Source organism: Pan paniscus, chromosome 20 (genome assembly GCF_029289425.2).
Source record: "Pan paniscus chromosome 20, NHGRI_mPanPan1-v2.0_pri, whole genome shotgun sequence".
NCBI classification, from domain to species: Eukaryota; Metazoa; Chordata; class Mammalia; order Primates; family Hominidae; genus Pan; species Pan paniscus.
Genome location: NC_073269.2, coordinates 15,203,675 through 15,214,079, shown reverse-complemented (window position 1 = coordinate 15,214,079; position 10,405 = coordinate 15,203,675). Strand labels below are relative to the sequence as shown.

The 10,405-nt window shown below is 62.7% G+C and overlaps 2 protein-coding genes across 2 annotated transcripts; both read right to left on the bottom strand.

Annotated features, from left to right (window-relative positions):
- Window positions 1–316: 316 nt before the first annotated feature.
- ICAM5 (intercellular adhesion molecule 5) lies at window positions 317–7,690 on the bottom strand. Its single transcript, XM_034946172.3, has 11 exons — window positions 6,981–7,690; window positions 5,765–6,034; window positions 5,297–5,617; window positions 4,784–5,071; window positions 4,230–4,484; window positions 3,850–4,098; window positions 3,152–3,397; window positions 2,777–3,055; window positions 2,455–2,694; window positions 1,483–1,749; window positions 317–756 (listed from the first exon to the last, which is right to left on the bottom strand). The coding sequence occupies exons 1-11, from the start codon at window positions 7,060–7,062 to the stop codon at window positions 479–481; spliced, it is 2,775 nt and encodes a 924-aa protein (XP_034802063.2). The 5' UTR covers window positions 7,063–7,690; the 3' UTR covers window positions 317–478.
- An 816-nt stretch (window positions 7,691–8,506) lies between these two features.
- ICAM4 (intercellular adhesion molecule 4 (Landsteiner-Wiener blood group)) lies at window positions 8,507–10,278 on the bottom strand. Its single transcript, XM_003809594.7, has 3 exons — window positions 9,702–10,278; window positions 9,270–9,572; window positions 8,507–9,122 (listed from the first exon to the last, which is right to left on the bottom strand). The coding sequence occupies exons 1-3, from the start codon at window positions 10,093–10,095 to the stop codon at window positions 9,004–9,006; spliced, it is 816 nt and encodes a 271-aa protein (XP_003809642.2). The 5' UTR covers window positions 10,096–10,278; the 3' UTR covers window positions 8,507–9,003.
- Between the last annotated feature and the right edge of the window lie 127 nt (window positions 10,279–10,405).

The window sequence follows — 10,405 nt, the reverse complement described above, 5'->3', positions numbered from 1 at the left end:
CATGACCTCGACCTCGTGATCTGCCCGCCTCGGCCTTCCAAAGTCCTGGGATTACACGCGTGAGCCACCGCGACCGGCCTTGGCTAATTTTTGAAAAATATTCTTTGTAGGGTCTCCCTATGTTGCCCAGGCTGGTCTGAAACTCTTGGGTGCAAGGGATCCTCCCACCTGGGCCTCCCACAAGTCCTGGGATTACAGGCCTGAGCCACCACCCCCGGCCCTCTCAAAAATCGCTTTTTGAATGAATAACTTGGGAGGTCACGACTGGAACCCTGGGCTTGTTCCACCTTGCAGAAACAGAAGCGGAGACAGGGAGTTCCTTTATAAAAACTTTATTGAGGGGATGGGTAGAAAATGGGGGTGACGCCCTTGGAGTTGAATACATAAATAAATGAATAAGTAAATAAATAAAGCAATAAATAAGCCCCCGTGTGCGTCTGGGGGGCGTCCCCCGGCCCGCGGGGAGAGGGGAGCGGGCTCACGCCGATGTCAGCTGTATGGCGAAGACCTCGCCCTCCGCCGGCGACTCGGCCGCGCCCCCCGCCGCCTCGGGTCCGCCCTCCGCGCCTGCCGCCCCGCCAGCGCCGCCGCCCGCTCCGTTGAGACACACGGCCTCGCCTGAGCTCTCGGCCTCCTGCACGTTGTACTCGCCCTTCTTGCAGGCGGTGGACTGCACGTAGAAGGCCAGGCCGGCCCCCGCGGCCAGCAGCGCCGCGCCCCCCGCCGCGCCGCCCACGGCGACCCATAGCCACGGACCTGCGGGGTGGAGACCCTCGCGGAGGGTGGCCAAGCTCCGGGGGGCTTCTCCCACCGCCCCCCGCACTCCTACAGGCACGAAGTCAGTCCTCATGCCCCGGGGAGCTCACTGTCTGGCCTTGGGAGAAGGGAGACAACCCATGCAATAAGGCCACTCCCAGTGCCAGGGCGACCCGAGACCCGATTTATATCGCACTTCAGCCCATGGGGATATAAACCCGTGACCACACTTAGCCCCCTGGCGACAAGTCAACTCTCCCCATCCCCCAAAAAATGAGGATCGGCAGGACCAGGTCAGGTTCCCCCGACCCCAGAGAGAACCCAGCCCCAGGAGCTTCAGGAAGTGAGAGAAGGCGATCTTGACCCCTCTCTCCCTCCATCATCCAATGACTTTGGTCCCTCCCCAATCTTCCCCACAGTGGATTGTGAATTGGGTCAAGTATCCACCACGCAGAATCCATCCCAAGTTTTAAAGTCCTTTCCTGCAGCAGTGACGGCCCCGGAGGGTCCCTCCCCTTGAATTCAGTCCCCCTGCCACCTCCATCTCCCATCCCTCAAAGTGCGATCAACAGCCCCACCCGCTCAGGCACCTTTGACTTCTACTCTGTCCCACTTCCGTCTAGTCTACCGGGACCGAGACGGAGGCAGGCGGGGCCGGCCGCACCAAGACCCAGGTCACGCCCCCTCTCAGATACCTCGCCCCGCCTCTCCCCAGCTGCCACTTACCGGCCACGCGCACCGTGATGCGCCGCGCGTGGCGCCCGTGCGCGTTGGTGGCTGCGCACTCGTACTCGCCGCCGTGGCTTCCCATGGCGCCTGCCACGCTCAGGGTGCTGTTGTTGCTCGACAGGCCGATGTTGAGGGCCCCCGGGGGCGCGCGCCAGCTGATCTGGGCTGGAGGCCAGGCCTCCGCGCGGCAGGTCAACGTGAAGTTTCCGCCTGGGCGCACGCCTCCAGGGGGCGAGGCAGCAAGTTCCGCCACCACTGGCCGGTCTGAAGGGCACAGAAGGTGAAGTGGGGCTTAGCGCCGGCCCAGCCACTGATCAAATGCCCTGCTCCGGCCCACAACGATCGATGGGAGACCACCGCGCCTCTGATGGGCAGAAGAGGATCCTGCCTCCTATCAGAGCCTCCTTCCCCGACAATCAGGCTGCTGTTGCGGCTAAAATTCCTCGCCCTTCTTCACCGAATGGAAGGAGGTGAAGCCCAGGTCAGTGTTCTAATCCAGGATTTGAGGAGGGCCGTGCTCCTATTCCCTAGAATTTTCTTTTTTTTTTTTCCTAAGAAAGAGTCTCACTCTGTTGCCCAGGCTGGAGTGCAGTGGCGGGATCTCGGCTCCCTGCAACCTCTGCCTCCCAGGCTCAAGCGATTCTCCTGCCTCAGCCTCCCAAGTAGCTGGGACCACAGGCGCCCACCACCACGACCGGCTAATTTTTGTAGAGACGGGTTTTCGCCATGTTGGCCGGGCTGGTCTCGAACTCCTGGCCTCAAGTGATTCATCCGCCTCAACCTTCCAAAGTGTTGGGATTACAGACCTGAGCCACTGCGCCTGGCTAGAATTTTCATTACCCCCTGGTTTAGGCTGGAATTCCCTGTCCCCGAGAATGGGATTGGGAGAGGTGCCCTTGAATGCTCCCACCGCTGCGAGTCATTCTTCCGAGGACCGTGTCCCCTCCATCCGGTGCTGCCCCCACTCACATTCCACGCCCACAGTGACGGTCCGGGAGTCCGTGCCATGCGCATTGGTGGCCACACAGTGGTAAGTGCCCGCGTCCTCTCGGGACACGCGCTGCTGCTCAGGCCATGGGATGCCTTCCCGAGAGCAGCGCACTCCTGGGGAAGGGCGACCCCGGGCGGCGCAGGCCAGCGCGGAAGCCTCAGCCCCTTCCAGCCACGTCTGGTGACTTGGGCAGGTAGATTCATCCATCTCCGGTGGCGCTGCAAAGCAGCCATGGGGGATGTCAGGGAGTGCCTGGACCGTGGGGCACCCCTGCTCCCTACCCGCCTGGGCCTCGCTCACACTCCGCGCTCACGACGACTGTTTTGGCCACGGAGCCGTGGCGGTTGGTGGCGTTGCAGACGTAGATACCGGGTGCCAGGACTCTAGGGATTCTGGGAGCTCTGGGACTAGGGTCTGGGGGTGCCAGCGGCAGCAGCACCCCCTCAGTGGCGCCCCCGGAGCCCACGCACTTCACGCTTGGCTGTGGCTTCCCATCGACCTCACAGGAAAACAGGCGCCCAGATCCTTCCACCCATGTCCAATTGCTGGGGCAGCTCGGCTCCTCAAACCTGGGGCCATCTGGGAAACAGGATTGCAAGGGCTCACACGGGGGCCAGGAAGTCCAGCCGGGGTTGTCCCACAGATCCTGCCTAACTCCGCGGTGCCCCTACTCACATTCCACCGTGACGGCCACATTTTTGGCCGCAGAGCCCCGAGGGTTGGTGGCTTCGCAGCGGTAAGTGCCCGCATGCTCCCGGGCCACACGCAACAGCCCCTCGATGACGGCCCCGAGCTCTCCAGAGCGCACGCAGATCACATCAGGCGGCGGTACCCCGTGCGCCACACAGCTCAGCGAGGCTTCTGTTCCCTCCAGCCAAGTAATGCGTTCTGGGCAGCCCACGCTGTCCAGCGCTGGTGCGTCTGGAGGAGGGAGTGTATTGTTGGCTTTGGGGTTTGGGGGCAAATCTGACGTCCCTAGACCCTCCTTGGCGCGGCAAGGCTTCCACGAAGTGTTGTCCCTGCATAACCCTTGGACGCCGATCCAAGGAGGTGTCACGCTAGTCGAGCCATGCACTCTGTCTGGGAGCTTCCTGAGCCACCAGTGGCGCCTTTTTCGGTCTAAAAACTTAAACACTCCGGACTGCCCGCCTTTCCACGACTCCGCCCAAATACCACGCCCTAGGCTAGGGGCACGCCCACCCGGTCCCTTCCATCCTCCAAGATCTTTCTCCAACCCCACTAACCAGCCTCTTCCCTTTCCCAAAACCTCACCCAAAGGGACACCTCATACCCTACTCCTACTCTTCCCTGGAGGCTGGCCACCCTCCAGACCCTGAACCAGATAGAAATGCACCCTGCGCACCCCCACTCACACTCCACAGTTAGTGTTACGTCCTTGACTGCCTCGCCTTGATCATTGGCCGCCTTGCAGCGGTAAGTGCCTGACAGCGCCCGAGTGACTGGACCCAGCAGGCCCAGAGCCAGCACGGCCCCGCCGTCGGAGCGCGCACAGTGCACTGAGGGTTCTGGGTTCCCGCGGGCCTCGCAGCGCAGCGTCTGCTCTGGGCCCTCGGGCCACGTCCAACTCCTGGGGCAGTCCGAATCGTCTAGCCGGGGAGCGTCTGCGGGCAGGGCGTGGGGTTACAGAGGCTTAGACGTAAGAAATGGCTCCGCCTCCACGACACGGCGAGGGAGCAGGCGGGTCCTTGGAAGTCACCAGGAGGTGGGGGGCGAGGGGTTATCACCAACTCACATAGGACACGAAGCTCTGTGCTCCTGTTCTTGATCAGGGTCTCCCCGTCCACGTCGAGGGTGGCGTCGCAGAAGAAGCTGCGTCTGTCGTCGTTCTCGGTGGCATTTAGCTGAAGCTGGGCGGGCTGCCCCGGGACCGCGGCTGGAACTCCCTCCAGTGTGACCAGAGCTTGGGCCCCAGCTGAGCAGGTTACTGTCACCATCTGCCCCTCGGAGACGCTGGGTTCGCTCAGGGTCAGGAGTGGTGCCGGGAAGCCTGGGGGCAGAGCATTTGGTCGGAGTATACTGATCATACCCCTCCCTCCGGTCAAGGCCCGCCCTTTATCTGCCTGAATCCTCGGGGTGCTGAGACCGAACTAGGGTACCGCGCCCCGCCTCTCAGGCTGTACAGGCTCCTCCTCCCCAGCGATTACGTCTCCGCCCCCACCGGCCCCGCCCCCTCGGGACACTCGGGCCACGCCTGTTCCGGTACTGAGGTCCCGCCCACTCTTCGCCCCGCCTTCTCATTCCTCTGGTCCCACCTCGGAGCCGCGGAGACCCCGCCTCCTTCCTTACTGTAGATGGTCACGTTCTCCCGGGTCTCCCGGTTTTCGCCCCCCAGGGTGACGTTGCAGACCAGCTGCCTGGCACCCTCCTGCTCTGCGCTAGCTGTGGCTGTGGCAGTGGCCACGAATGCGTCCCCTTCGAGGGTGACATCAGGACTCAGATTCTGGTCCCCCAGTGCGAGGTAGACCCTGGCCTCTGAGGCTGGAAACAGTCCGTCCAGAGTGCAGCTCACGGGCCTTTCCGAGCCAACTTCCAAGAGCCGGGGAGCAGCGAGGCGCGGGGGATCCGGAGACAGGGCTAGGGGTCGAAGAACCAAGTTTGAACGAACTCCGAGCGCTCAATATGTCCTAAGCACTTGACATGCACTATCTTATCGTATTATCATCCTCAAGGCACGGAGGGGGAAACAGCTCAGCCGGCGAGGGTTGAAGTCGGGATCAGCATTCAGATGTATCTACCTCTAAACCTCCTAAACACCGACCGACCCCACTGGGTCCCCATCTCCTCCCCACACCCACTCACAGAAGGTTCGGAGCTCTCTGGGGGCCGAGCTGTTTTCAAACAGTCCCAGTCCGTGCGGCCGCAGGTCCAGCTCCGCGCGACACGAGAAATTGGCTCCATGGTCCTCCCTCCGAGCCAGTACCGTGGCTGTGAGCACCGCGCCCCGCGCTCGGGGTGGTTCACCGGCGAAGCTGCGGCGGATCAGCTCCTGGGCGCCCCGCAGCAGGGTCAGCGTGAGGCTCGCACGGGGCCCGGCGCCGGGGACCCTACAGCTCAGGGTGAAGTTCTCGCCCACCGGCTGCCAGGGAGGCAGCGGCATCAGCTCTACGCGATCTGGTCGCTCTGCAAGGGGGAAGAGTCCGCAGCTCTTTGAACGCCGGGACTTGGAACAGAAGGTGGGGCCTGAAGGGGAGGACCCTGGGACCCAGGGGGCGGGGCCTGGGAGGGAGGGAGAGTAGTGGAGTACGCGCGTGGCCACCCAGAACTCACGGAAAGTGCGAATGAGCCCACGCGCCTGTAGTGTGCGCCGCGCGCAGCGGAAGAAGCAGACGGGCTGAGTCTCCGGCTCGCGAATGTCCACCAGCTGCCGCGCCAACCAACGCAAACCCCTCTGGGTCCCGTTTCGGCGCAGCGAGGTCTCCAGGCCACCGCGCTCCGGCCGAGGGCAGTTGGTGCTGCAATTCAGCCACAGCGAGCCCCCGCGCTCCACGAACGCCACGCGAGGCTGCAGGTCCGCCCAGAAGGGCTCCTGCGAGACCGCTGCCCAGGGAAACGCGGGCTGAGCCTGGGGAGCCAACTCCCTGACATCTTAGCGCCCCTATGTCGAGTCAAGGGTTCTCAGAGGGCGGGGAGGAGGAGGAGAGGCTGCAGCCAGGGAAAGAACCCAGGCGTCCCGCGTCCTGCCCAGGCCTCCGGTTTAAAGGCGCGCTCCCAGAGTCTAAACCTCGAGGGTGTCTCTGGGACGTGGTAGCAGAGAGCCATGGTCTCCAAAGCGCCGATGGAGCGGCGGGAAAGCATGGGGGGAGGGCGTAGAGGAGAGGAAAGGTGGGTTCTTGGATGAACACAGCAAGGCTGAGAGAAGGGGACCCGGGATGGGGGATGGGGGATGAACCAGTTCTCAGGGTCCTGGCAGAATGCCGGGATACGAGGAGAGTGCGTTTGCGGCAAGGGCAAAGGAGAGACGAGGCTGGGTCAAGGATCAGGAAGGACCCTACACCCGGTGAAGAACACGGAGCCGGGACTCAAGGCTGGGCTCATGGAAGGAACCGCGGGAACAGCTGAGGGACCCGGTTGCCAGGGCTCTGGGTGGAGCGGGAACAGCGCCTCTGAGTCAGGGTAGTTGGAGAGATGGAGTCTTCGCGGACCGCGAGTGGGGAAGATGCCAGTCCGTGGACCATGGTGCACAGCAGAGCGTAAGGAGGTACCCGGGGAGCGGACAGGAGAGACACTGGGTCTCCAGGGCGAAGGGTTGGGTGCGGAAGAACACCTAGGATCTCGAAGCGGGTAGGGGCTATCGAGGAGTCAGGAAGCTGGGGCTCGGGTGTGTGTTGGGGAGGAGGGGGAAGGGGAGAAGACTCAGGCTCGAGGTGGGGGCAGAGGCGTGGGAGCGAGGCGAGGGCGGAGCTGGGAGGGACAGGAGGCCGTTTCTCAGGTCCAGGGACTCCGCCCCCGCCCTGTCCACCCCGAACCAGAGCGGGGCTCTTACCTGAGAGGCCGAAGAGCCCCAGGCCCAGAGCAGCCCAGAGGCCGAGTAGCGCCCGGCGCAGCCCTGGCGAAGGCCCTGGCATCGCCGCGGCGGGGAAAGCACAGGAGGCGAGGAGAGCGCGAGCCGAGGAGCTGGGCTAGAGGACGGCTCCGCGCGGCGCGGCGGGTGGGGTGTGGGGGAGGCAGAGTTGCGCTCGGGGATTGGTTTAACGTTGGTAACTTGGTTTCCAAGGAGGGGGCGGCGGCAGAGGCGGCGGGGGGGCGGGAGGCGAGCGTGCGCTAAGCTCCTGGCCTTGGTGAAGGCGAGCTGGCAGGAGTGAGCGACCCCTGGGGTCTACGTGGAGGCCGGCATGATGGCCCGGGGCCTTCTGGGGGCGACCACGCTCTCTCGCGTCATCCCCGGCCGCGACTCTGGGATCGGGGGATGCTGGGTTGCCCTTCCCAAACCCCTACCCCAGCCCTGGCTGAGATGCCATGATAATAAGCTGGACTCCGAGCTCCGCCCCCACATTTAGCTCCTCCCACCAGCGCCCCTTAGGGCGGGGATACGTTTGGGGACTAAGAGAGATTTGGGAGGCACTGGATGGGGAAAGGACAGTTCTAGGGGAGGGTGTGGGGATGCCGCTCTCACTGATCCTTCTCCTTTTGACCCCGCGGAGCCATACCTCTAAGCACCCCTCCGGGTCAGCTCCGGCACGCGACGGAGGGGGCGGGACGAAAGTGCCAGCGAGCCGAGGACACGTGTGCGTGCGCGCAGCGTTCGCGGGCGTCTAAATTAGAATCCGCTCGGCTCCGGGTCTGTATTTACCCAGGGTGCAGCGGGCACGTGTCTACTCAGCGTGTGTGAGCTCGAGCCACCCTGGAGCGCCCCTGAGTCCGCCTTCTGCTCGGTGGGCGGGGGCCCTGACATCCACGCGAGAACGAGGGACCGAGGGTGATGCTTTTGACTCCGCTTCCGGGCCCCAAGCTTTGACACCCCCCCACCCCCAACTCCATGCGCTCATCTGGCTGGGTGACTACCAGGACATCGTCAGAATTCGAGTTTGTGATATTCCCTGTGGACCATCTGATCACCCCTTCCCGGCTGCCACCACATGGATACCTCTTCTGCGTATCCATGTCCCTCAATATGTCCGTGGGACCCTCCCCTCCCCACCATTCGTGGTCTCACTCCAGCGTGGTAAGTTATTTTGGAGATGAGTTCTCGCTCCACAGTTGTTTGGCCTCCAGGAAAGCACAGGGTCTGAAGGTGGGGCTGGGATAGGAAACTTAACATCCAATCAGAGCTGCCGCGTGGTGGCGGCGGCGCCAATCAGGAAAGCTATACCATGAACCCCACCCCGCCCCTGCCCGTGGCTCTCCCCGGCCCGCGCTGATCCCACTCGATAAGGCCAGCAGAAGGAGAGGTTTCTGTGACACCCGCTGGGGATACACAGAGTCTGGGGCTTCGGGACCCCAGGTGGGCCCTGAGTGAGGAAACCTCAGGTGCCCTCAGGGAGACAAGGAACTTGGAGAAAGTGATCGCAAAAACAACAACAACAACAACAACAAAAACAAACCAGTTCCTCCGAAGAAGGGCAGTAATGGGGACCCTTAGGTCACAGGACAGAGGCTGGTTAAGGGAGCCTTTATTGATTCCAGAGGGTTCCCCCGCCAATATTTATTTTTATTTTATTTTTGGAGACAGGGTCGTGCTCTGTCCCCCAGGCTGGAGTGCAGTGGCACGATCAAGGCTCACTGCAACCTCGACTTTCAGGGCTCAAAGGATCCTCCCAACTCAGCCTCCCGGGTAGCTGGGACCACAGGTGCGGGCCACCACACCCGGCTCATTTTTGTATTTTTTGCATAGACGGGGTCTCACTATGTTGTCCAGGCTGGTCTCGAACTCCTGGGCTCAAGCGATTCTCCTGCCTCGGCCTCCCAAAGTGCTGGGATTACAGGCGTCAGCCACCATGTATGGCCATTTCCCCAGATTGTTTCATATTCCTCTTTTGTCTCGCTCAGCCGGCATAGAACATCCCCCTTTACGCCTGGGACTTCATAGCTAGGCACTTGCATAGGTACGCAGCGCCCACAGTGAGGAGGATCCCTACAAGGGCAGCGATGGAAACGGAGGCCAAAGCTGTGGGCGCGGAGCTCCAAGCTGGGAGCAGAAGGCGAGAATTAGGAATGGAACACAGGGAGGTCTGTCGACCCGCGTGGAGCTCACGCTTGGTCTGTGCGCCCTCTCGGGGTCATAACTCTCTCTGCCCCCTTCCTCCTAGTCCCCAGGGTTACAGGGGTGCCTCACCGAGCATCAGTGTAATGGGTGCCGAGCTGTTGCGGACCACCAGGCCGTCGAGATTGAGGCGCGCGTGGCAGATCACGGGCTGCCAGAAGTCGCGGGGTCCAGCAGCAAACTCGTAGGTCAAGGTCACGTTGGCCAGATCCAGGCCGGTGAAGCGCTCCAGGCTTTCGGAATAGATGACCCGGCTTCCATGCCTCAGGGTCACCACCAAGTAGCCCACCGGGAACACCTGCGTCACGTGGCAGCGCAAAGTGTATTTCCTGCCCTTTAAGACCGGAGGCTCCAAAATCACGCTGTGGGGCGGTTCTAAGGCAAGGGGGAGCCTCTGAGTGAGGTCTGCGGGCGCTCCCTATAGAGCGACTGTCAACTACCCTTCCCCCACCTCTTCCAGCCCCCTCCCCTCACCCCAGCCGGGACCGAGCCCCTGTCCCTCACTGTAGGCGGTGATCCTGGAGGTGGCCCAGCGTGTTTTTCCTGCGCAGGTCACGAAGCAGTGCGCGAGGGAGCTCCAGGCCCTCACGTCGAGCAGCTGGTAAGACACCCAACCCGGCCCTGTGAGCGTCTTGCCCTGCCGCAGCGGGGTGCGGAGGCTGGAATTCTGCGGCTGGGGACAGCTGTTGCTGCAATTGAGCTGCACTGACTTCCCCGGCTGCACAGCCACGAACTCCGGGCTCATGCGCACCCAGAAGGGCACTGAGGTCCCGGAGGGCGCGAGAGGGCTACCCTTGGGGCCTTGCGCCCGCTTAGTCCGGCGTCCCAGCGCGCTCCCAACTCCCGGGTAGGCGGCCGCCAAAAAAAACAGCAGCGACAGAGGGAACAGAGACCCCATGGCAAAAAGCCCGGACTAAGGGGCCCCGCGCCAGAGAGCCAGGGCCGGCTCTAGAGATAAGGAGGCCCGCAGCCCCGCCTCCTCGACTCCACCCTGGAGAGGAAGGGGAGGCCCCAACAGAGGGCCCGGGAGTACTGCAAAAAGGGATTCCGCTCCCCAGGTCAAGAATGAGATTCCAGGCCTCATTAGAAACCAAATGTTTTTTTCTGGAGAGGAGTCTTTAGTTTTCACTAGAGACCCAGAAGGTCATAGAAAGTCCCAGATTTGGACCAGAACCTCAGGGTATGGCCATCAACCCACAATGTTTTCT